Source organism: Chenopodium album, chromosome 17 (assembly GCF_948465745.1).
Source record: "Chenopodium album chromosome 17, dcCheAlbu1.1, whole genome shotgun sequence".
Classification (NCBI taxonomy): Eukaryota; Viridiplantae; Streptophyta; class Magnoliopsida; order Caryophyllales; family Amaranthaceae; genus Chenopodium; species Chenopodium album.
The window spans coordinates 44,571,759-44,599,747 of NC_137850.1; the positions used below are offsets into that span (position 1 = coordinate 44,571,759).

Sequence of the window (27,989 nt, forward strand, 5' to 3'; positions counted from 1 at the left end):
AATTGTTTAAGTAAAATCATATTTTTCCACTGATCATGTACAAATTCAAATGTGTTAGATACTAATCAATTACTAATTAAATCAGTAACGAATCCTATACCGGCCTTTATTAAGAAAAAAATTAACTATTTATATAAACGTATACTAAGTATAAGTAGAATAATTATCTATTTATATTAGCAATTTGCACACTATACCCTAAAACCCCGAATACAAATGGACTTGTTAGGTTATGTTATAATTACAAAAATTAAAACTAATCAAACAGTTGTTGTTACTAAATAATTATGTCAAAAACAAAATAATCTTAAACAACAACTATAATTGACATAGATATCCTTCAATGTATTCCTTCAAAAAAAAAAAAAATCTATCCTTCAATGTATAATAATAATAATAATAATAATAATAATAATAATAATAATAATAATAATAATAATAATAATAATTACTAGGATTGGATTTGCTATAGCTAGAGGAGTGGGGGGGGGGGCAGATTGTATCTCGGCTACCCACTAACTTTTTGTAGGTTGTATGACTTTATTTGTTTTTGAGATATAATAATAATAATAATAATAATAATAATAATAATAATAATAATAATATTAGAAGGTTACATAATTTGTATTTATAATTTATGGTAGAGAATATAATATTACTAGGTTAGGTCCCGTGCCATGCACGGTTATTGACAAAAAAAAAATTATGTACGTATATACTTATCACGGATCATATATTGTAATATCTCATTTTTAGTCATTAATTTTTGTCTATCTCAATTGTATCCTTAAAACGGATATTGTGTTTGCCACATAAAAACTTATAGTGGAAGATTGTATTTTTTAAAAAATATTTACAAAGATTATATTTTGCTATTCTATTTTCCATATTAATTAGTTAATTGAATGTGAATATTTAAAAAAGGTGAATATCATTTTTTTTTTATTTATATAGTAATTTATTTATATAGTAATTAAATTACAAACTTTTCCTTAAATAAATATTCTATTAATTTTTTTAAAAAAATTAAAAAATACTAAGGACACACCAGAAACTGACATGTGTCATTGCTGGTGTGTCTTTTAGTATATATTATTGATTGATAGTATACCACTTTAACTTAAATTGTCAATTGAATTATATAAATGATTTTTTATAAATTAAATAAAAATTAATTATATATCTTTTAAAAAATAAACTATACAATCCCATTTATTTACAGTACTAACTACTAAGGGGATGTTCTCCACAACATATTTCAAATTCAGTTCAGTTCAATTCGGTTTTTAATTTAATTCTCTCATAAAATAGTTCAGTTCAATTTAGTCTTACAAAAACTCTATGCAATAAGTGCATATGTATTTTGTATGCGACTTCCCCAGCAGATCCAGAGTTAGATGGTTATATCGAGGAAAAAGGAGGTGGCCAGGAAAGGCTAAAATTAAAAAGAGAAAAGGAAAGAGTTGAATTGAAGAAGGGAGGTGAAGATGAAGTATAAGTTTAATGAAAGACTTACAGAAAAACTTAAAAGATTAATAAATGCAATAAAACATTTGGTACTTGGGTTAGAGAATAAGCTACATAAATGTAATGGGATGGGAACATGTGCCGTTACTGGTTAGAGTTTTTGAATACTTATAGATTTAGATAGATTTGATTTATAAATTTGTTTTTGACAAACTACTAATACATAACATTTGATTACAAAGGTTTCGAGAACCCCATTAAAAACATGTGTGAAGTTGTAGTTGATTTTATCAAGTTACATATAATTTTAGTAAGGAGGTACAAAATTGTAGTATCAATAGATGCTAATGTGAAAAATGTTTTGAGTTTTAGTTGATCTTACTACTCATTGTAACTATCTTTGATATTTTATAAGTAACGTGAATATAATATATGTATCATAAACTACTAACAAAAACAATAGGGCCTAAGTTAAACAGTATTTCCAAGAGAAGGAGAGGACAACCGTCTTTCATTATTATACATAAGATATGTCGCATACATATACAAATAAAGACTTTTCAGTTACATTTTTTTATAAAGAATGAAACACAATCCAATGATTAGTTTTTCAACGAAATATTAATATCTTGATGCTAGTCTAGTAAGCATATGAGAAGAAATAATACATTTATTATAATAATATACTACGTAACATAGAAGTTCCTTTGGCAAGTAAACTAACGCATTTTAATTGTTTTAAGGTGAAGATTTATTATTTTCTTTATTATTTTGCTCGTGTATGACACAATGAAATCTTACACTAAATTATTATTTCAATTGCTAAAAACTTATTAATGCTAAGATTTTTCATTTTGTTTATAACTAATTTCATGATTCAGCATATCCTGTTACTAATTAAGAAAGTATTAAATTAAAGTTTTTCTGTTACAAAAATACGGTTACTAATAATATACTAACTTTTGAACAAAAATGGGGTGAGTTGAGGGGGGGGGGCTTAATAATAATAATAATAATAATAATAATAATAGTAATAAAAATAATAATACTAATAATAATAATAATAAGGACTATATACAAATGAAGGCATTTCAATCAAATATTTTATATGTACAATGAAATACAAGCTAATGATTATTTTTTTCAGGGGACCTTATCAAATCGTGATGATAGTCTATTAAGGATTTGAGAAGAAAAAAGACATTTATTACAATTTGATACTCGGTAACATAGAAAGTTCCTTTGACAAGTATACACTTTTTAATTGTTTGAAAGTGATCCGTCAACAAATTTATAGTATTTACTTCAATTCATTATTTTGAATTGGCGTATGACATTTTTCACAATAGATGATTATTTGAATTGCTAAAAAATCATCATTGCTAAATTATCCATATTCTTTACTTGATAGGGTGGCCTTTAATTTTTTCCTCTCAATGTGAATTTATATTAAAGAAATACAATTATACATGATCAACGCCACTTTAAAATTATTAATACTTTAAAATTTGGTAGTTATAATTACCAAAACAATAATTACACAAGATCAATATAAAGGTAACAACAAAAAAAATAAAATAAAAGGGAGAGACAAAGCTTTCAAATAATCACGTAACTCAGAATCAATATGTTCTTACCAAATATACTTTCCTATGTTACTAAAAATCATAGTATGAATTGTTATAACGTTTTCATATTTTTTTCGTACCAAATATGGTAACCTGAGTTACTAAAAAAATATCTAATAACATTGTTTGAATATTTTGGGGGGGTTTTCGCCATCGTCGTCGACGACCTAAGCCCTTTTTCAACCATTGCTGTTGTCGGACTTCAAATCTCTTAATTATCTAATATTCAATATGCACTCGGTTACTTATTTGCCTTTAACAATTATAATATTCCAACAAAAAATCCAAATCCATTTGAATACGATAGGAAGAGAAGACTCATTTCACTAATTAATTGAAAATGGGTATATTATGCAAACATACCCATTTATGAATTGGACATGATTAATGGAGGAAGAATAAGTCAATTACACAATAACTCTGCAAATAATATATATACATTTACATAATTAACTAGAATAAATCCAGTTCATAAACCCCCAAATCGAAAATTCCGAAACCTAATTAACTCAAAATTTCTCAATATTCTCATGTAAACAACAATTATTTTGTTCAATTAAACCGAATAATATTTGCGGTTGATGTAAATTTAAGCATCTGCAAATATAATGAAGCAGCTTCAAGGTTTTTTTGTTCATCTTCCTTCGTCGCCCATTTCGTCCTTTCTCTCTGTGATGTTCATCAATGTTGCAGTTTTTTTTTTTTTTTTTTTTTTTTTGCAAAAAAAATAATAAATTAATTGCATTGGAAATGACAATTAATTTGAAATTCAAACCTTTGAATTTTCATTCAAATTTGAATGAAATTTGAAAATAAGTGGATCATGGACCCCAAACAAAGAACCTATGACATGCTGCCATGTCACAATGTATGTGGCTCCCACATACAATGAATGTATGTGTAGCTTTTTCCGTATATGTACAAGTATATTATATTGTATATAGTTTATATACTTCGTATATCATATAAAATACACTAAAGTATTTTCTGAATAAATAAATTCTCTGCTAACATATCAACTACTGGTAAAGAAGATCTATTTACTTCCACCATAGCTTTGAACAGGACCATACTGCCCAAAATTGACGACTCGACCATTTCCCATTTACTCCCACAAAATCCTCTACTTTTTCAGCAACTATAGCATGTATTCATATGAAATATACTTCGTATAACGTCATTTAAGTAACCTCTAGTCTCAATCTATAGTATTATTAAATCTCAAAAGGACAACATGTTATTTTTGTTATAACTTGGTGCCATATGAATAATGACATGACAAGTCTATAAAATCTTATGTAAAACCTAAATAATTAACTTACAATCTAAGCTCTATAATTACTATGTCAATTCAATCATCTTAACAATAACTACCTTACTATTTAGCAATAATTAAGTTATATGTATTAATACTTGATCACTATTTTCCGTTGCAATGTAATTTTTTATCGTTTTATTTTTTAACTAACCATATACGTCGTACAAAGTATCTTGAATTCTTGATTTTGTTGTTATATTGTTATAGTATCAAACTAATATATTTTCAACCCATTTAAAATTAAATAATACTTACTGACCGCTGTAATGTTATATTATAATCACTTAGGACATTGTCTGGGCAAAAAGCTAATTCTTTATCTATTTTGGAACAGTATCACAATTATACCTTTTATTCAAAATCAGCCTTAAAGGCAAACTATTATAGTTATTAGTGCAATTGAAATGTTTTCTTTGTCATGATTTTGCTGGCTTTAACATATACTACTTACATTGAAAAGACGCTATATCATAGTGATTACGATTGTTGGGGATAAAAATGAAATACTAGTATACGAGTTAAGCTAAATTTAGCAGTATTGTGATTCTCAATTCTCTATGTATAGAATTAGTCTAGTTGATTGATTATAAGTTTATAACCATCAGTAACTAAAATAATGTACACTTTTGAACAGTAATATGCCCAAAATTAATCAGATTCTAACTATCATCCTGTAGAAGATTCACATCTTTACCAATTAGTCTAACCATTCATCACTACACCTGTATCATTATGTCAAAAGTTCTAGAAAACTCAAACTTGGTTAAAAGACAGTCAATTGGCAGTTTCGACACATAAAAAATAGAACAAATAACTAATCCAAATCACGATGCCATGAATAATGATCCTAGGTAAAACTGGACAATTATGGACTGCCATAGATCACAAGCCACTACTCATTCAAATATGGACGGCCTGATTATGTGTGACAATTCGGGGTGAAGGCGAAAAGTATTAAGCTCGTAATTGAAAAGGTTACGAGCCATGAAGGGGCAAGAGAGAAAAAACTTTTTTAGTTGATTAAGCCCACAGAGATGACAATGATAGAAAGGAAAATATGAGAAAGAGGTCCCCTAATAGCTTTTTTATTTTCTTTCTTAAGGATCATTTTGTGGCTATTTACAACTTGGAGAAAGAGAGGGGGGAGAGGAAGAGAGAGACTTACTAACAATAAAGGTAGGAGGGAGATTGACACTAGAATTTGCAGGGCCCAGAAGCTTGATAATGGAAGTACCCTTCATCCTCACTGGACTTGCTCCCCACCATATATCCATTTTATCTTCATCATGCCTCTACAAAAGCACAAATACCGTATTTGAGCTTAAGTTAAGACATCATTTGAACAAAGCGAGCCTAATTAAACACCTTATATTATATAATAGTACCTGTGTTTAATTTTTTTTTTTAAAAAAAAAATGTTTGAGGATTTAAAAGAAATACACCTTACCTAAATACTAATTAAAAAATGAAACAAGCACACGAGAAATCAGCCAGGACGAGTGAGAAAAAGAGAGTACTAGTAAATGTTGAAATCATGGCATATTGCAATTAATCATAATATAATTCTGTTACAATTACGACTCCTAATCCCAATAAAGAAAATCACTCTAGTATGCTTACTGCACCCCAAATCCCCAATCTAAACCGAGTTTGTGCAGGTCAAAGACAAAGTAGAGATCAAGTCTATAAATGGGCAACTTGTTTACAGCTAATGAACCAAGGAGGAGAAAGCACTCAAGGCCACCAATCAATAGAGGTTTGGGTGCTAATTGCCATCAATCAATTTATAATAAAGGAAGACACAACCTTAATTTTATGCTAATTAGAGTAGATTTTTTTTTTCCTTTGAGGTTTCAGCTTGAAGTGAACTTGTCACCTCAGCAAAATAGAATGGGAAAACATATGTTAATCTATCAATCACTACTCTTAAAAACCCTAAAATTTTCTCTGTTCTCTCTCTTAAAAACCCTAAAATTTTCTCTGTTCTCTCTCTTAAAAACCCTAAAATTTTCTCTGTTCTCTCTCTTCAAACCTAGCCACCCTACCATATTAAAACTTAGGGGCTGCCATCGACTTTTATCGATGGTAAGCCCCAAATTCTTCTTTAATTTAATGTTTTTGGTCAATAAAGATCACCATCAGTATGGTGATTATAGTCAGTCCCTCCATGTAGGGTTTTGTCAGTCCCTCCATGTAGGGTTTAGTATTGTTTGGTTGTTTGATTTTAGTGTGTGCAGGGATACAAATTTTGAAGATTCGTTTTGTAAATTTGTGGAATTGCGCGTCTGTTGGTATAGGGGTGCAGATTTAGAAGATTCGTCTGACAAATTTGCAGATATTGATGATCAATCAAGTTATATCTCTTTTGCGACTATACATCAATGGAGCTCCGTCAAGAACGATGCAAAGACATCTAAAATTATCCAGAAGCAGTTCAGAAGCGATGCCATTAGTTTAGGAGTATTTAATTCTTGTATTGAGAATTTAGATCTCTTAAGGGATGATTGTAAGTGCCGAATGACTATTATTATTTAATGAAATCACCCCTCCCTATTCCATTCAAAAAAAAATCTATCAATCACTATCTAGTAAGCCCACAATTGGAGACATAATTAGATTGACAAAATCTGCTATATAGGTACATGAAACAGACATCTTATCCTTCAATAAAAACGGAAAAGCGAAAATTCCTCTTCATTAATTCCAAAGTGTTAAGTACTAATCAATCCTCAATCCTAGAAGAAGAGTCAGAATCAGATTAATAATTTTGCTTTTAAGTTGTTCTGATAGGAGATCTAATATTAGTATCTAAATTGGTCCAAGTTTATATCCCTTTTTCACCTCCTATCATTAGTGAGGACGCAAGTGGTAAATATCAAAAATCAAATTTAATTAGACATAAGAAACCATATGATCCACTCCACTAACCAACCAAATAAAAGTCTTAATTTTCAAACAAAAACCAATTGACTGACAGGATGAAAACTATTTGAAAAACACACATTCTTTATCCTAATTAATGATTAACAACTTGGCATTATGATTAGATAATGATTATGGTCTCCTAATTCCTATTATGGGGGCAATTAGATTTCTACACTCGAGAACTAGATGGACATTATACTCCCAGTTACATAGAAGCTAATAAAGTTAGGCAAAAATTGCTTAGACGAGCAAAGTAAATATTAATCTTAATTAAATGAGATACAATATGAAAGTTGCCTCATTGTAATCCCCATCCCAAAATACCTCCATAATCTACAGGCAAAGGTAGCTCAAAAAATACCAGACCTCTCACAGCCTTGTTTCACCTCATCATCTTACACATCATAAAGCTGACATGTCATAGATGGGGGCTCCTAAAACCTGCCACGTGTACCAAATCATGTGGGCATAAACGTATTCAAGGCCCAGACTACCCTGCAGCCATCACGGTGGGGTCACTATCTACCCAAAAAACCAAGTCCTTAAATGACCAAAATCTGAGATAAACTCATTAAATAACATATGCAATTAAGTCGCAAATCATTATAATAAGCTAAGAACTAATCATATGAATATCTGAAGTTCTGATTTCTGAACCCCGTCCATTAAAACCATCTCAAACCCCGTTTTGCCGTTGGCAGGACAAGCCCGCGTGGCAGTCATATGTCAGGAAGGTCCCACGGCCCACAGCCTCTAGTTATGGTTACATTCGATGGCTCTCTGCCCCAGTTGCCCCTTTCTATCTCTCTCATCGATCCATTTCATTTCTCTACTTGCCTCCTCAGGACCCCCAAAAACACCATAAATATATTAACAAATTTTTAGGTGTTCTCGGATATATCTAAGGATCTGTTTTCTTCAGCTTAATTTCAATTCAGTGAGCTCAATTCCTAATTTCTTTTCTCATAGACAATTCAACTCAGCTCAACAAATCACAACAGGCCCTAAAGTAAACCCAAATGACCAAATTAATACTTCTTCTATTTTTATTTAGTCGACACTTTTCTCTTTTCACGTTTATCAACGCACTATTTTAATGATTAATATCTGTAATTTTCGACATTGTAAAATTATAAAAATTGAATATAAATAAAATATACATTGAGATGATTCAAATAAGATCTCACTTGACTGTGTTTTATCTAGCTATAAATTACAAAAGGTAGTCAAAATATAGTTTGTAAATAGTGTAAAAGTCAAATAGTGTCAAATAAAAAAATAGAGGTAGTAGTATTATAGACTTTGATGTACCCCTAACTTTATGTGTATCTGAAAATATAAAATGAATATACTCAAATATAAATGATGGAAAAAGAAAATATAAAATGAAGATAAAATTTTATTTTTCTCTCTCTTAATTATTCCGGTTAGTTACGTCAGATACCAGCCTCCTAATAGTCAGATATCTCAACCCAAACTCCTTTTTTACACTTTTTATAAATACCCTCACTTCTTCCCCAATTCTTCTCTCACTATATTTTTCCAGCCACAGCTTAAACTGCATCAAATAAAGGGGAGATAGAAAGAGTCGTAGAGCAGTAGTACCTTGCTCATGAAGAACTTGTGTTAGGTACCAAAGCATTACAAAAGCCTGCCTAATCCTTGCAGCACACACCAACTTCCCTTTCCCCACACCTTCATAAAAGCAAAAGAGCAACAAACTGTTATAGTAGTACATATTAAGACTTCGTAACAGCACAAAAGCAATCATATTTCCCTTACTATTTTTGGATTTGTTAAGGCAATGAATAGAGCTTTACCGGAGATGCTGCACTGCCTGAACACGCCAGCGAACATCATCGGAGGAAAAGGCATGGAGATGAGTGTTTTGGAAAGACAGAGAATGGTTCTTAAGTGGCAACAAGAGCAGCTCTTCCAAGTCCAACCAACACAACAACAACTAAGTTGTTTCAATGACCTCAGTATGCTCTCTTTTTTTCCTGCTGAAGCACAAGACTTTCAGGGCGCAGACATGAATTACTGTCCAAGCTCCGTTACAACTGGCCCAACTCTGAATGAGCTTCTGAACCGACCCATTAAGGCTGATCCAGGTGCCGATAATGGGTGGATGGATTTCGGGATGCAAAAAAGTGGGATGACAGTTGGGAGTATGGGGATTGAGACTGCTGGAGAAGTCCATAATAATCCTGGCTATGAGACGAATTATGGCATTTCAAGAACAGCCAGTTGCCCGCCATCAGTAGCAGAGGCAGCAGCAACCAGCCTAAAGGCAGCCCGTGATGCCAAAGGAAGAGAGTCCCTCTCATCAGATCAGAAACTGAGTGGAGCAGTTGGAAGAGAGAGCTTCAAGAAGAGGAAAGCAGAAAGAAATCCAAGTACACCAAAGGTATTGACTGATCCCTCTGTGGTTTTTGAATTTGATTCCACATCTATTGCCAAAATTATTGCTAGTAGAAACATTATCAGCAAAACCTGAATACAAAATTTTGATAGATTAGAATAGAAAATTAACAAATTGTAGGCCACTGACTGATCTATGAAAAAACTACTATAAATGGTATGTGGCAGGTAATGGATGCAGAAGAAGACAACAAATCAAAAAAGAGCAAGGGGTGTGCTGAAGAGGAAGAATCAAAAATCACAGAACAACATAGCAATAAACATAGCAGCAGCAGCAGCAGCCAGGGTGACCAAAAGGAAAGCAATGGAAACAGCAATAACAAGAAAAGCAAAGAAACTTCAGGGTGTACATCTAAGGATTCAAAGGCATCCGAGGTACAAAAGCCTGATTACATTCATGTCAGAGCAAGGCGTGGCCAAGCCACCGATAGCCACAGCTTAGCTGAAAGAGTAAGCAAAACACAAATGCCAACATTACAAAAAAAAATTCACAGATATAAACTTCACCAGTAACTCATATTCTGCACTTATGGTTTATGATGTAGGTAAGAAGAGAAAAAATAAGTGAGAGAATGAAATATCTTCAGGATTTAGTTCCAGGGTGTAACAAGATCACAGGAAAAGCTGGAATGCTCGACGAAATAATTAACTATGTCCAATCTCTTCAAAGACAAGTAGAGGTAATCAGAGTTTCTAATAATTTTTTTAAAAAAAGCTCCTATATCTTCCAAATTTATCTGACTTTTTCCCTCTTGTTTCTTTGGATCAGTTCCTCTCCATGAAATTGGCAGCAGTAAATCCCAGGCTTGACATTAACATTGATGAATTAATTGCCAAAGAGGTAAAGATATACAGACTAACTAGTCATACGGATAAACCAAAACAAGATGAGAAAAAAGCTGACTATCTACAACTCTTTTCAACAGGTTTTTGCAGCATGCTCTGCCAGTCTACCAACGATGGGGGTATCACCGGATTTAACAAATCCTAGCTACCTACAATACAATCCTGTTGAACAAATGGATCCAATTTGCGGATCCACGGTCGTAGGGAACCCAATTGATTTGGGGTTGAGGAGAAGCATTAGTGCTCCTGTGCCAGTTCCGGAGACTTTTCTAGACACATCCTGCTTTAATGTAACGTCCTCTTAAGTCTAGTGTAACCAATTTTTTCTCTATAATACTTTTCTTTCACTAACTTCTATTATATTTGATATTAACAGCAAATCCCAAACTCTTTACAATGGGATGCCGAATTACAAAATATCTACAACATGGAATTTCAACAGGGAAGATCAACATCATTCCCGTTACAGACATTCACAGGTAGATAACTCTAAAACATCTTATCCAATTCCCTAATAATTAATAATGATTATACATTCTCATGTGGTGTAGTCTACCTACTTTTAACTATATAAATACACACAATCCAAACTTTCTTATATGTTTTTGGCTTGAAAAAGACAGGTAAAAAAAAAAAAAAAGCTCATGAAGGCATACTTTGCCTATGGTGTTATTTATGCATGAAAATATCACATTCATTATCTTGCAGAAAATTATACCTACAGAAATAGGAATCTGGTATTATGCCTTAACATTTGTTAATTTTTCTTAGCGTAGAATCAACAAAAGCAACAAAACGTAACTAAAGATAAAAATGGGCAATAAATTATTTCCCAAGACATGGTAAAACAAAGATTTCATGTATCACTTTGCAGTTCTCCTAATGTTATATTATACTTGTGCAGGCACCATTGAATCAAGCAGTTTAAAAATGGAGATGTAACTCAGTTGGCCCATCTTAGAAGTTAACCCTTCATGGAGATTGAACCAGATTGCTTAACTAGGATTCTTTTCTGATTCTCTTTAGTATATAGGTATATATTTGAATGTAACTATGTATAAAGCCAAAGGCAATGAGATGAAATGCATAATTTTAGCACCTGTTGGCATCTTACTTCTGCTGAATTGCAACATTTAGAAGCCAGTGCAATAGTAGGTTCTTCATTAGAGCCTGAAAATAAGCGGAGGGGACCAGATAGCAAATTTATGAGAGAAACTTATTGATGGGAAAAGAGAGAGCAGAAAGGGAATATGAAAGTTGTTTTCAATCATCCACATCTAATCCGTTTAGTGTTCTTTTATGAACTTGTGAAATCTTCAACGGACCAAGCAAATTGAAGCAAGAAGAATTGTGAATTTATGATAAAAGGGAATTTTAAAGTAATTGTAGGATGAAAGACACGGCTGATAAAGTTGCACAATACATTATAGCATCTTTGGCTTACAGTTGATGAAAATAATGTAACAGCTACTGAAGGAAAGCTGTTTATAAAAACGTCATGGAACAATTTAACATTACATTTGGCAATTACAAAAACATCAACAAGTTCCAACAAAACCTTAGAGCCAATTATGCTACTAAAAATATGAAATTAGAGTCAGATAATTGGACTCAATTTTATACAACTTATATTCATCAACAATTCAAGGAGGTAAAGATCGACAACCCAGTCAATAAAACAAATATATTTGTATGCTTTTTACGTAGAGGTCTTACAAAATATAATATGACCTGGAACAGAAGCTGATAAAGAGCAAGAACAGCTGATTGATCCATAAACTTGTGAAAACCAGACATTTCTAGAGATTATTTAGCTGAAAAACAGACAGTAAACTGATAAATACTGTGCATAATCTGTCACTTCTCTAAACTGTTACTTACTTGCATGTAGAACTGTTTTGGTTTTCAGGGACCTGCTGCTCTCCCTTGTTCCCTCCAACTTTTACTTTTTTGCAAATTTCCGTAGGTCCTCCCCACCAATCTGTACAAAATTACTTTACTTTAACCAACTTTGAGCATTCAAAATAATGAAAATATACATAAACTGAGAAAATTGTTGATCTGAAACTGTAGACAGCCCTGGGAGTCTGGGACCAGAAGCATAAGAGATTGTTTTTAACCGCATTACTACTGCAAACAATAATAGAGTAGTTGCTATGGGCAAATTACATGTTGAATTTATGTAACACAATGATACTTGGATCGTACCAAGGTCCTGAATAATCGACAATTTAGCACAAATAATGGCTTATACACTGAAAGTAATTATAAACTGGATATGTATCATAGAGAGCGTGCAACTGTGTATGCTTTAGAGTTATATCCTTCAACATGCTGTTGTTGATGCTCTTGCACAGTTTTCCACAGGAAATTAGATTTCTGGTTTCACATTTGTCAATTTGATATCCCCAATCTGTTGAAATTGCAGAATTTGTGCTACTAAAGTACTAAGTGTGACTGAAAAACTGCTACAATGTTTGCTTTAAAACAAATTTAATCTGTAATGATATTATTGAGCTGTAATTTGTGTAGCTGATAAACTACTACTTCTATCAACCACAGTCTGTAATGAGCTTATAAATCTCGAAATTGCAAAAAGTATTTGTATGTAACTAGTAGACTGATACTTTTCCCTCTAAAAAAAACAAATAAAAAAACAAACATGCCACCTTGATACATCTAATATAAAGCCACTCTTAAAGCAATTAAAGTAGTATGTTTCAAAAAAAAAAAAAAAAAAAAAAAAAAAGCATTAAACAACATACCCAAACAACAAAATTTTGTAGACTTGCCAAAATTGGACCAATACATAATGTAGCTAAACTCTATGACTTGAATTGACCAATAACAATAATTAATTTGACTAAGATTGATTTACCATTCTTAAGTATAATATTAGTGTAGTCTCGGTATGTTATAAACAAGCTTTCTTTATTATAGAAATTCTGAAGTCCAAATACTACAAAAACAGTGATTACTAGAAAATATGCCAAATCAAGAACCGATCAAAAAAAAAAAAAAAAAAAAAATCATTGCTGAAACTCAAGACAGATGTTAGCTTCTTAATAAGTAACAAACAGGATCCAGCCATCCAGGGAGGCAGAAAAAGGGTAAAATGAGAGCCATGCTCTTCTTCAAAGGCAGTTATCTGAATATTTTTAGGAGTTAGACCGATGGCCTTAAAAGACCTACATACATTCTATACATGGAAAATTGTTATTCCTCTTTGGATAGATATTAGAGATTGAGCTACAAAACCAGAGTACCAGACCTCTCGGTATCATTCAAGCAACAAAGGTCTTGACCGATTTTTCTCGATTTATAAATGTAGAAAGCCAAGGAACAGATCAACTCAGGTATAGACATAGAGTAAATGGCTAAAGCAACAGCAAAAGGCCCACAGACAAGAACTCATCCTAGAGGAAAATATCTTCTTCCAGAGATAATAGCTTAACAGCCTCAGCTTCCCTCCCTTACAAGGCATATGTAACAGTGCATAAGTGGTCCTCTAAACTTGTCAAGCTAATCAAACTCTATTCTCCATGTTTCAGCGAAAAATTCGGAATGACATATCCATTTATTACAGTCTCCGACCACCATTTATCCTATCAACAGGAAATACAAAAGGATGACCTTGTTCTGTCTAATTCATGGGCCTAGAAACAGATTTTCTTCCCTATGTAATTGTACCAGCAGAAAGAAAGAGTAACAACTGAAATACAACACAAGATCCAAAAACTTTTTAATTCCTTCAGAGTATCTTAATAAAATGGAAACATTGATAGGTTCCTCCTGGAGACATTCTAAAATTTGCACCTCCCAACCCTTACAAGTTACAACAAATCAAAGTAGCACGAGTAGTCAAAGTAGCATGAATGCATGACAACCATTTGAGGTATCACCACAAGCATACACACAACTAACCTCGGTATTAAAACGACACAACACTACAACCCTATGTGATACCACCATATCTGTCCAAAGTACCACCGCAAGTCTACAACAACCCTAGAAATATGGCATTGGATTATCTCATACCTCACAGTGAACAACCTCAGAGTTTCTAAGAAAACATTCACGCGCAATTTAGCCATATTCATAAACTATATTGATCAACCAAATACAAAAGACACGTAACTACGTAAGAATGTTGGTTTAATCTCAAATCTAATGTTTCAAAGTTCAATTCTACTGACGATGAAACGAAATTCTCAGTACAATACGCGAACACATTCACAGGTACAACACCTCAACTAAAGCCAGAGGAATCTTATGATCTCAAAAGTAATTTTGGAATCATTTTAGAAGGAAAACACCAAAGCAGAACTAAACATAGCTATCTTCTCAAAGTAAAATCCATTAATTAATCTTTAATTCACAAATTCGCAGCCATTGCACCAATGCACAAAATTCACAACGCAACGAAAAAAACGCATGCAATTACGAAATTCACAGTTATTAGTGAGTTACAATAAGATATATTAACATAATTATTGTATTTTCATGTGAAAATTGAAGAATTCGAGCTCCATTGAAGATCAATCTCTTCAAATAAAACAATCAAATTATGAATTTTCTGTATGAATTTTATCAAACACCTAATCTGCATTCTTCCTTACTCCGAATTTATAGTAAATTCCTCAAATGTATGTGATCCAGAACAATTTTGAAGTGATTATAAACAACTCATTATATTAGCGCAAGATCAAACGAAAAGAAAATATTCGAAAGCGAAAATTGAAGCTAGGGTTAGAAGAAATCGCACCTATGATTGTCGAATTTGTGATCAATTACAGCTTGAAGATCTTCTATTCTGATGATGATCGAATGTGATGGCAATTTTTGTGATGAGGCGCGAAGGAGGAGAGAGAAAAGATAAACGGCGGGAAATTTGGAGATAAATTGTAAAGTTTCAAAAGTTGACATAGTTAAACCTTAAAACCTGAACTGAGGTACTAAATTTGGGTTAGACTAGTAGAAACATTATGGTTTATGAGTCCTGACCCTGATTTCCTTAATGCTATTGGCCTATTCCCGTACTCCGTAATAATTGGGCTTATTTCAAGTTTAGTACTCGTGTTTGATATAACTCATATAAGTGTCATACTTTCGTTTCGTTTTATAATGCATGTATCATTTTGATTCAATATTTTATTTTATAGTACTTAAAAAAAATAATAAAATAAAATTGAAATTAAAATTTTTTATTCATCACAAATTGACCCATGCAAAACCTGATTCACATTTGTTTGATTACATCATGAGTTAAATATTCTATGGTAATTTCTCATAATAAATTACTTGAACTTATTTAGTTGTAATTTGGTTAAATGCAATTCAGGAAAAACATGAGCTATCTAAGAGATTTGGTAAATAAATACTCATATTATTTGAGAAATACTAGTACAATTTTTCAAGGAAGTTGCATTTTACCCTCATTAACAAATTTCAGGCTAACTAAACAACAAGCAACCAAAACAATACCTAAATTTTCATTGCTCGTTTCAATTATAAGTGCAACCAAACTAATGGAGTATTCTCTCTTCATGTGCCATAAGTATAAATGTATAATCATTTATCTATCCCAAGCCATTCTCCTTATTCATGCAAAATGTATTTTCATTCATCCCTATATGTGATTCGATATGTTTTGTGGTTTTTTTAATTTTTTTCAAAACCTGCTTGTTTTGTGACCTTTCACAACCCAAACGAAAGCCTACTACGTGAAATAAATGAGATCAGGAGTGAAGACATCACCCATCTCCTTGGCATTGTCCTTGAATAATTTCCGCAAGCTCTGTTCATGCAACTAAATCAAGACTGTGGCACGAAAAAAAATGACGAAAACATTTTAATCAAGTACTCATGAGCTTGCAACAAAAGAGATACAATCATACAAATGCTTAGACCAACAAATTTAACTATTATACAATCATACAAATATACAATTATACAAATGCTTAGACCTACAAATTTAACTACTACGTATTATACAAATGCTTAGACAGCAAATTCAACAATAGAATCTACACACTACACACATTATAGTAAATACAAACAAGCGATTAGCACAATCGAATGACTTGTGACCTTCCCAACTAAACCACTGATAGCTCGCCAGCTTCTGCATAATGCAAACCAAATAACTACATCATAAGCCGATTTTATTTAACTAGGTAAAATGGTGACTAACTTGAGAACGTAACGTACCTTTCCCAGGAACAATTATGATTGGTGCAGTCTTACAGTGATGTATGCTATATTCACCAACACTTCCTTGCAGCACACTAGTTAACCCGAAATTAGGAAACTAATTTAAAGACTTACACGTTGTGAAAATTAAGGAGCTTTTAAAATACAACTGAGACGAGAACAAACCTTTGAACCAGCCCTCTGCCTCTAGAACCCATGATCACAGCAGCAGGCCTTAACCTCTCTGCTTCCTTGCAGATGACCTTTCCTGCATCGCCTTCCACTATCCTAGCAACAGATTTCACCTGACCATAAGAAAGTATTTGTAATCTAGCATTAGTTCTCAAAAAGATCCTCTAATTTGGACACAACCAACCACTCGGCAAAGAGCATATGGACACCCTATTGGCTTCTTAGCAACCCATGACATACGAACTTGATTCTTGTGTTAGCACAAGTAGTCGAAGTAGATGTCCTTTCAAATTACTATGAAACGCGATCACCTAATGGTACCCCTCAGTTTTAACAATAAGATAACAATGAATAGGTTCTTATTTAAGTTCATTGATTAGTTAGATCTTCCCTCATGTATCTATACATTTGAATCTCACACGATCTTAAGATGCTATAAGGGTTCAACTCACTATGAATCGTGATACTCCTAATCATATATGTTCGTGTTGACACCCCTTGGTTCAAACAATGAATTGGTAAATATTCAGTTAATTCCTAATTCTTATATACAACTACATTGAACTTTGCTAAGAGGCTTGATCAAAATGCAACGAAACCAAAAACACGGAAATTGTTACCTACTATATTGTTTCCAACTAGGCTTTCTAGAATAGAAGTAGTATAACACTACTACAGACTGACTAATTCAAAATGATACTATTTGCAATGTTCTGCATCAAATTTCTAAGAACAGATTCCACATTATTGAAATAACTTACTTCAATACAAATTTTGCATTAAAACAAGATGTATATCATACCACTTCGGACTACTTATCCATCTCAAGAATAACAAGAATTAATCCCAAAGGCCCAACATTGTCTAACACAGAACGAAATGTTAATGTACTACTTGCATATCTTAACAATAAAATCAATACTATTTTTGGTCATAAAATTTCCTATACTAAGATCAAATTATATCGGAATATGGGAATATCTGCAACTTTTGCACGTACCTAGAAAGGCAGTAAAGTTGTCCGGAATTAATAGTCACGTAAATATTTGTAATGTCACCAAAGACCAAGGAGCAAAATAAATCCAAAAAAACACGAAACTCACCATTTCCACTTGGAAAGCCTCGACAGCTAATTTGTCCATCAGAATCTGACTTGCTTGGTAAACATCCTCATTTTTCACATCTAAACCACAAATAACCAAAAATTAAATCAAAAAAAAAAAATCCACAATTCTTATTTTTTACGATTTATTTTTCACGCCCAATAAAAAGTAAGTAGAGAATACGAACTGGAGACAGCATGAACAAGGTGAAGAGTATCAGCGAGGCGGCAAAAATGGGCCAAGGCCCAATCAAAGGCGTGCTTACTATTGGGCCCATGATCCACTGCAATTACAACATCACGGCCTCTCCTTCTCTCTCCAGTTTCTCTCTCTAATTCAGGTTTTGGTATTTGGGACGGTAATTGCACTTCTCTCCAGTTGTATTCTTCTTGATCTTCTTCTATTGTCATCATTTTCTCTCTCCTTTTGAAATTCTAGAATCCGTGGATTATTATGAAATTGGTTGGTTTTGATTGGGGATTTAATTAAGGTGGAAAAATAAGGTGGTGTGATTAAAGTTTATAGAGGAGCCGTCATTGTTGAATATTTGATGGTTTTCACGAGATAGAAATGATCAAATGGAATACGAGGCCGAGGACTATGCGAATTGCTGATGTGTTGGTTTAATCTCCACGTGTTTTTAATAGGATTCATGCATTGGCCCACGGTTATCGCTAACGCTAACTACTTTTAACTTTTAACCAGTCAGTTAAAAATTTTAGATGTGGGGAGATTGAGCGCGGGCCGCCGGGCTGGGTGGAACAAGCTCATAGTCACGTATTGTATCAGCTAAACTTGTAGTTGAGGCCTCCTTTAATTGGTAATATACGATAAATTATTTCCTTTACGAAATTTCTAGAAATTAGATAAGTATGTTTGGTTAATTGGTTGTCATGTAAGTAGACTTTTATTATAAATAATAGAATTAGAATTTTATTAGTCCATATAAATACGAAAATAGAATTTGTGTCAATTAAATTATTTTACGTACAAGTGCTGTATAGTGTTGGACAATGCCTTAATAGAATTTGTGTCAATTTTATTACAAGTGTTGGACAATGTCTTATAAACTTACCCCAATAATAATTGTATACTTTTTATGTTCTTATTGGACTCGACAATTTGTCTCATATTTTGAAAATAATGTCTACACGAGTACATGACTACACAAACAGAGTACTTTGTAAAATGCAATTTTTTCTATAGGGATATGTTAATACATTGCTAATGGATTGCCAATTCATACAATAATAACGGACATTAGCATAAGTAGGGTTGTACCACTGGTATGTCTTGGCATTTTATGCCAAATCAAAGTTAATGTTATGTGTTTGACCATCAAATAAAAGAGATATTTCTCTTTGCGACTGTAGTGAGTTTTCATTTCCAATCAAGCAATGGTACAGTATCTTAAAATGCCACATAATTTATGTTTAATGCTCACAATAAAATTCCATATTTGTCCCTGTCCAAATAAAATTCATGCTACGACATTCTCCTCGCCATTTTAATAGAACCTAAAATATAAAATTGAAAACGCAATCAATTTCAAATTTTAGAATTTTTGTATAATTTTGATAGCACCAATAGAATTCATTTACCGACTCATTTTCTTAGAAAAATAATTACAGGTACAAATTTTGATATATTCAAGGAAAAATGTAGTACAAAATCAAAATTAAATTACAGGAATAAACACCACGCCTTTTATAGTTTAGATTTTGCATTTTAAGTTATGAAAACCTCAATCATAATAAAAGAATAATAAAAACCATAGAGATTAGGCTTTAGGCTTTTAGAAACAAAAATATTGCACGAATTTATTTGATTTGCAAAAAATAATTAAGGGTAAAGTAGGAGGTGCTCAGAGGTAATTAGAATGGAATTGAAAAATTATCCGCAGCTTAATTACTCGGATTAACGAGATTTAATTCAATCATCATCGCACCTTCAACCCTAATTAAATTGAAATTACAAAGAACTAATCGTTAATTGGGTTTGAAAATGATAAAAAAAATAAAAAAAAGTTGTATGAACAAACGAAGAGCAGAAAAGCGAAGCGGCGGTAGGGGCTAAAATGTGAAGTAGGGTTTATATTAGGGGTTTTGGATGGAGGCTTTTTATAGAGTGTGGGTGAGTTCATTTGGTTTCCGAAACCTGAATTTGAAGGGGAAAAAACGAACTCATATGTTGGGTTCTATTTGGCCTTTGATTGTTGGGCCTACGTATGAGGAGGAATTTGGCCTCTTTTTTTCAGTTCATTTCTTATACGAGTACCAAGTAATTCTTGTGTGTGTGTGTTTTTTTTTTTCGAAAAATCATCAATCATCAATAAATAAATAAATAATAAATATACATACTATATACTAAAAGACACACCGGCGATAACACGTGTCATCTCCTGGTGTATCCTTAGTTATTTTTTTCTTTTTAAAAAAAAACATATTTTAATTTAAGAAACAAATTATTTACAAAAATCATATTATTTTTTTGTACATATTTCATATTGACAAGTAATAATTATTATATTTAAAATAAAAGATTTATTCACGAATATTTCTAAAAAAAAATGGGCAATACATACCAGAAATCAATTATTTTTAAATAATTGGTGACCTATTTTACAATAAGAAAAAATATTGCTCAGATTTTTTGCCTACTTTTGTTTTAGTTGTGTATTGGAAGTTACAATTAAAATTGCAAATACCAAATTAACATATCACATACTTTTATTATTTCTCGACTAATTTATAATTATAATACTTCTCAATCAATAATCTATAACTATATATAAAGATCACCGTGCATAACACGGGATCTAACCTAGTATTTGTATAAAATCATCTTATTATAAGAGTCCCTATTTCATATGGACTAAAGTTGTAGTTTATCTTGTATGTTACGAAGTATAATGCGTACACAAATGTGTCAAAAGCTCACAAATATAATGTGTAAATACATACTAAGTACGGAGTACAAAATTAGCTCTCAATTTTTTAGTACTAGAAATGCACGTATATATTCTTTATTAAGAAAGTTATTGAGGTATGTAAATTATTAATGATTTTGATGATGGATAAAGTTTGAGGATCTGGCTTTTGGAACTTTCTCCTTAAAATTCACTCATAATTTATTTTACTCTATTTTAGGTTATTCTTTAAAACTTTAACAAGCCAAACTATGTGTCCTCCCTTGTTTTTACCACTTATGTATGTGATGCATGGATGAAATTGAATTTTAGTGGAATAATTATTCGATGTCTTTCTTTTCTCTTTGAATTTTCATCTCATATATAAAACGCAGTATGATGATTCACGATTTACTCGTATGATATTGATTGCGATGACCAAAATTAAAAGAGGACTTTGTGTTCAAAACAAACGTGTCTTTTATATTAGCACATACATGCAAGGGCGGATCTTGATTAGGGCGGGTAAAGGCCCGGCCCCACTTAAATATATTTGAGTTGTCTAATAATACGAATAAAATGTCCTCACATAGTGGTTAAATATTGTTATTTTTATGCAAAAGGTTGAGGGATCAAACTTTGACCCGCCTAACTTTTTAGCCCAAGATCCGCCTGCACATGGAGCATTGACTGACAAATACAGCCAACTCTTTCGATATTGGCCAATTGCAAAACATTATTCAAATAAGATAATTGGAATTATTATATATGTAACATTTACATACGTATATAATACATAGTAGTTAATCCCATGTAAAAGGTAATTAATTATTTTTTTAAAAAAATTAAAACAGATATTAACTAATTTAATACGGAGTAGTTTAAATAAAGTTAGGAAGCATGTTTAAACGATTGAAATACTTGATGAATCATATTCGATGAAACTTTCTTATTCTGTATAAAGTTTATGAACTTAGGGTCTGTTTTTTTCAGATTATTTTCAGTTCAGTTCAGTTCTTAATTTCCTTCTCTCGTAAAATATCCAGTTAAGTTCAGTTCAATTCAACTCCAGTAAGTTAAGTTTAGTTCAGTCAATCAGATTAAGCCCTTATTCTAATCCATCCTCCTCTTATGATAAAAATCTATATGTTGTTTTCTTTATGTGTAACAATTAGCATGTAGATTGTACAAGTTACACCAAGTTGCCAAGTCTTGGAGTAGTAGGGATCGAATAACCGATAACGCCAACGTGAGATATGGATGTTGACCTAAAATCACCTAATGTGCTAATGTACTTATCCATCGTTGGTTTGGTATGACATTTTCAAATGTAAGAATGTCAAATTTTGTAATGGTGTACGTAGTTAAACCATCTCATCATTTATGCGTGTCACAAAAAAAGACTGCGCCATCTCAAACACACGTCTATTGTTTATCAATAATTATTGGCTTAGAACCAAATACTTTGACAAGTATTAGAGTTCAGTTTACTCAAAATTCTAGTAAGAATGTCAAACGCAAAATCTGGGATTATAACCTGTAAATTATATTCAACTCATAATGACCGCCATCTTTCCTGTCAAATAGAAGACTTTAATTAACAGTTGTAATTTAATCATCAACTTATTATATTAAAATATTTATAAAGCTTGAACATTAATCAAAACATCCAATATAGTAGCTTCTTTGGATTGCAGCAATATCTTCTATCCCTTTTTCCTCTACCACCAATTTATGTAGCGCATCATATAAATATACTACCTCCGGTTCTTATTTTTCACAATAAAGGGGTATTATTTGTGAGATATAAAATATTCCTTTGTTGCGAGTAATAAAAACCGGAGGTAGTATAATAATAACAAAATAAAATAATTGGTATACTAAACTAAAATGTATTCATTAATTAACTTAATTTCGTTTAGAAAGGACCAAATCAGTTATAAATCTCATCTTACTATCTTAGTGACTTGGAAGTTAATCTTCAATTCCTTTCATATTAGCCATTTGAATCTGAAGTCAAAACAGCAATGCTTCTAGATTTCATTGAATTGATCATAACAATTTTGTTCTCTCTTTTCCAATATGATGATACGTACATTGTCATGTAAATAACAATTCAAAAAGATTTACTACAAATTAAACCGCATAAGTTCTCATGAATATATCATTACATGCGTCGTCACATCAAATCATCAATACAATATTTTTTATTTCCGATTCAATTCTTTGATTTCAATTATGAACAATTTCATAATCTACTTCACGTTTGTGTATTTGTATATACATTTACAAAAAAATTAAGAACGAATTATATATAGATTTACAAAAATTAAAATTTAAAAACGAGTAATAAAAAAAATGTTAAAGGTCGCATGCAAATTGGAGAACAAAAGAACTAGAACAGTACGTAATTTGCATGTGGCCTTTAACATTTTTTTTAACAAAAGAACTAAAACAGTACGTAATTAATTGGCATTTATATTGTGAAAATTTGGGCAAATAACCTAACTCGAAAACTCATGACATGGAGTAGTAACTTCTAGTTAGGGGCAGATCTATGTAGGTGCATGGTGAGTCACGTGACTCACCAGCAAAATTAAAAAAAAAATATCAAAGAGACCGCCTATTATAAATAGGCGGTCTCTTTTCTGCTATTGCTGCCTAACACTTGTCAGAGTTTTATAAATGACAAAGAGACCTGTTATTTAGATAACTGGTCTCTTTTCTGCTGACATTGAATATGAATCTTTGTTGCGCTGCTTTTTTTTCATTAAAGAGACCTGTTATATTTTATAACAGGTCTCTTTAAGTTATCTCACTATTTTATTTTTTTGTGCTTCGGATAATTTTTTAATAATTCTTGTTTCTATTTATACTATATTTGCGCAATCAATTTTAATATTTTCCCACAAAGCTTATCAATTAAGTAAAAAATCATAAAGTTAGTTTAATGTAATAATTTCATAGTACTATTTATTTGTAACATGTTATTTATTTAGAGTACGTACTTTCGACTTGTAAGATTGAATTTTTAAATACTTTGTAGTATGGATTTTTATGTCCTATTTTTGGATTGAAATCATTTTGGTGAAATATATATATATAATTTTTGGTTTGAAACAAGTGATAAATTATTGATGGCGACTCACCAGTTCGAAAATCCTGGATCCGCCACTGCTTCTAGTACGGAGTAACTTGCAATAGTTGTAATAAACTAATATATAGATGAGTTGGTTCAACTATTCAATCAAGCAGCCATGATAGCACACTACCTAGTTATGCCAAGAAGTTCTAAAATTCTAATCATTATGAGTGATGACATGAAAACGTAGAAATTAAAGCTACCTTGCATGCTTGTACGTTGTTGGTAAGAAATCGGCTAACTACATGAAGATCATATAATAATAACCATTACATAAAAGGTCAGCAATCATACATATACAAATAATTCGTCAAACCTTATATTATACGTACAAATTAAATATACTCAAAAACATGTATAATAAATATGTTCACAAACACGTACCTTTTGCTTAATAATCTTGAGCAATAATAATTGAGAGATTTATTGCACATACTATACTTTCCTTAGCTTTGTTCTTCAACCTTGGCCCTTTTGCACTTCCATCGAGTAAGGAGAATTTTGTTTGCAAGAAACCAATCACATGCGCACATGCATGGGAGGAGGTTGTGGCCTTTATATTAAACATCTTCGATGCCATAATCATCGTTGTTACTACTACAACTACATTGTTATCTTGTTTGATAATATTGTAGTCTTCTTCATTTTATCCACACTTATGGCTTCCTCCTCGTCTTCGGCTGCTCCCACGGACACGTCCACAGCGGTCCTTATTCGAGTCGATCAATCCGGTCACGGTGACTATAAGAAGATACAAGATGCAATTGATGCTGTGCCTTCTAATAATACTGAGTTTGTTTATATTTGGGTTAAGCCCGGAAATTATAGGTAATAATTTTTATTTGCAAGCTAAGCTAAGTTTAAATGCATTCATGCATGATTTTATACATATGGTGTATATGTACAAGTATTTAGAAATGTGAATGTTGATTTTTGAGCTAAACGATATTCATTCCAAATACTATAATATATATATATATATATAGCCATTTTTAAGACCATATAAATGTCTACTGTTAATTAGTTCTTATGATAATTCAATAAATCAGCCTGAAAAAATCCAACACCCCTACAGCCTACGCCATGCATTAATGCATGACTCATTTGATTTTTTTTTGTTCTGTTTATCACATTTATATAGAAATACGATCAATTAATTCATTTAGACCTAATTAGTACGAAGTAACATGCAATTAAATCTATCTTTATCCCCTTAGAAGTTAGAAGGGTAGCAAAAGAAGTTAATATAGAATAATAGATGATAATGAATTTGCATATATATTTTTCTACATGACATGATGATGATAATAAGTGTTTATAATAATTAATAAGTCCAGGTATTATTACTTTCCACGGAGTATATTGTGTGGTAATGAAAATTGGATCGATCTTGGAGAGATATTTTGGAACATCGATCTTACTTGCTTTCTACCTATGATCGATTATAGTTGCACACAATTTAATTTTATTTTTGGACAGAACACTATTAATTCACTAGTGACGAACTAGATGTGAAAAATATTATATGAATTCTTCACGAGCAAAACGCTTTTGATTTCATAGGAATTAACTAGCTCGAGCGAGGATACTATTAACTGTACCGTTTTCACTAAATTCATATAATTATTTTGGTTGGTGTGAGGTTGCATACATGTTTAATTTGAGGCTTAATTATGTTTTGGATGTTGGCATGATTATTATTGCAAATCCTTGTTGCAGTGAAAAGATTGTTGTGCCAGCTGATAAGCCCTACATAACTCTAAGTGGAAATCAAGCAAAGGACACCATTATAACTTGGGCTGATGGTGATCACATTTATGATTCCCCTACTGTCTCTGTACTGGCTTCTAATTTTGTGGGGCGATACCTTACATTCGAGGCAAGTTTATGTATAGTCTTATGCAAATTTCTATACTATATGTCATATATACATTTTACAAGTACTCCGGTACTAGTTTTTTACACGCCACACAACATTCGAGCACACAAATAAAAGCCCTAAGGTATTTTCTTCTAAGTACTCTCACAAGATTTTTCCCTAAAAAGAACCACCTCTTAGCTCTGTACTTAGTGTTATTAATTATTAATCATATACAAGTATATGTTCGTTCTATGATATCCTAAGCATTAACATGTGTACTCCGTAATAGTTTATGGACATACTTTTTATTAATAATTAGTACGAATACTAAACGTTCTCTTGATTATGTACGTGCAGAATACGTATGGGGCAAGAGGGAAGGGAGTTGCTTTGAGAGTGGCAGGGGATAAGGCTGCTTTCTACGGCTGTCGGATGATTTCATACCAGGATACTCTCCTTGATGATGTTGGAAGACACTATTACAAAAATTGTTACATTGAAGGAGCCACTGATTTCATATGTGGCAATGCTGCTTCTCTCTTTGAGGTAAACTTCAATTCAATTCCTACGAAACCTGGTTATATGTTTCAATTAAATTGAACTATTTGTCGTAGTTTATCAAAGTCGATTTCTTATATAAGTTGAAGATAACAAGAACTTTATAAGACGGAGTACTATATTATCACATTATAGCACAAAAAAAAATAAAAAAATGGAGGAATAATGGAGAATGTGAATTTGATCAATTTGCGCTAGATTTTTCTAATTATTAATCGTAATTTTCTATGATTTTTATAGAAATGTCATATACATTCGATGCTAACAACCGGAAATGGAGCTATTACTGCCCAAAGGAGGGAGACACCGTGGGAGAATACTGGTTATATCTTCCTGGGATGCAAAATCACCGGCAAAGGGGTTGGAACAGCAGACCTTGGAAGGCCATGGGGAGCACATTCGAGGGTCATATATACACTAAGTTACTTGTCTAATGTAGTTTCGCCTGAAGGATGGAATAACTGGAATGATCCCAAAAAAGAGAGGTATACCAAAATATATATATATATATATATTTTAATTCGTGCAAATAATATGGAGATCAATACATCACAATAAGGCCTAAGTAATTTTTCTACAATCTTAAGTGGCTTAGTTACTTGATGTAATTTTGAGATTGTCGATCTTTTCAAATCAGCCATTTACCCATTTGAATTTATTCATAACCTTTTTTTATACATCCGAGTGTAACCAGTCAAGGGTGGTTTTTTTGCTTATTTGATTTTCAAATGAGCAAAAAAAATATTAAATAAGCAGAAAATATTCAAATACTAGTGGCCATGGGACGGAGATTTCTTGTATTCCTTCGCTCTCTCTTGTGACTTAGCATAAGCTTTTGATTGGATAACAATAACAATAATTATAATAATGTCTTGGTGTTTTTATGTTGTGTTGTAGTAATGTGGTATATGGAGAATACAAATGCTATGGACCAGGGTCTAATAGAGCAATGAGGGTTTCATGGTCGAAGAGTCTCACTAATGACGAAGCTGCACCATTCTTAAGCAAGGACATGATTGGTGGAAGAGCCTGGATTAGACCTGCACCAACCAAGTTTAAGAAAGGCTTCTCTGCTCATTCTGTGAAGCATCATTCAAATAATAATTAATTTATTATGTATTTTAAAATACGGAGTATATACTACATATATCTTATTATTATTTTTTTGTATATATACAATATAATATAATATTGTTGTTTATGTCCGTTGTTTATTATGGACTGCTTTGTATTTATTAAGTTGAAATATTGTGAATTTAGCCAATCTTAGAAAGAAATGAGTATGTAATAATATTGTTGTTTACTCTACTCATGTTTCCATTTTCTCTTTTAATGTAGTAGGGGACTAATTCGTGATGAGGGTTTTCTAATGTTTTTTCCCCTTATTTCATTAAAATAAGGAAGAAAAGTGTAAGGCAACTTTTATAT

General features: G+C 31.9%; 3 protein-coding genes and 1 non-coding gene across 4 annotated transcripts; 2 read left to right on the forward strand and 2 right to left on the reverse strand.

Annotated features, from left to right (window-relative positions):
- The first annotated feature begins 8,760 nt into the window (after positions 1–8,760).
- LOC145589852 (uncharacterized) lies at positions 8,761–11,703 on the forward strand. Its single transcript, XM_081646537.1, has 7 exons — positions 8,761–9,745; positions 9,928–10,209; positions 10,305–10,439; positions 10,529–10,600; positions 10,686–10,895; positions 10,982–11,084; positions 11,510–11,703. Exons 1-7 carry the CDS (start codon positions 9,143–9,145, stop codon positions 11,545–11,547), a joined length of 1,443 nt encoding a protein of 480 aa, XP_081502663.1. The 5' UTR covers positions 8,761–9,142; the 3' UTR covers positions 11,548–11,703.
- Positions 11,704–16,487: 4,784 nt separating this feature from the next.
- LOC145588145 (uncharacterized) lies at positions 16,488–18,586 on the reverse strand. Its single transcript, XM_081644791.1, has 5 exons — positions 18,280–18,586; positions 18,093–18,172; positions 16,984–17,102; positions 16,816–16,892; positions 16,488–16,729 (listed from the first exon to the last, which is right to left on the reverse strand). The coding sequence occupies exons 1-5, from the start codon at positions 18,503–18,505 to the stop codon at positions 16,704–16,706; spliced, it is 528 nt and encodes a 175-aa protein (XP_081500917.1). The 5' UTR covers positions 18,506–18,586; the 3' UTR covers positions 16,488–16,703.
- Positions 18,587–19,954: 1,368 nt separating this feature from the next.
- LOC145590460 (small nucleolar RNA U30) lies at positions 19,955–20,039 on the reverse strand. The gene has a single exon (XR_014102055.1). It is a non-coding gene; the product is annotated as a small nucleolar RNA U30 (small nucleolar RNA).
- A 4,551-nt stretch (positions 20,040–24,590) lies between these two features.
- On the forward strand, positions 24,591–27,681 carry LOC145588146 (putative pectinesterase 11). Its single transcript, XM_081644792.1, has 5 exons — positions 24,591–24,970; positions 25,862–26,021; positions 26,361–26,549; positions 26,802–27,046; positions 27,459–27,681. Exons 1-5 carry the CDS (start codon positions 24,666–24,668, stop codon positions 27,667–27,669), a joined length of 1,110 nt encoding a protein of 369 aa, XP_081500918.1. The 5' UTR covers positions 24,591–24,665; the 3' UTR covers positions 27,670–27,681.
- The last annotated feature ends 308 nt before the right edge of the window (positions 27,682–27,989 follow it).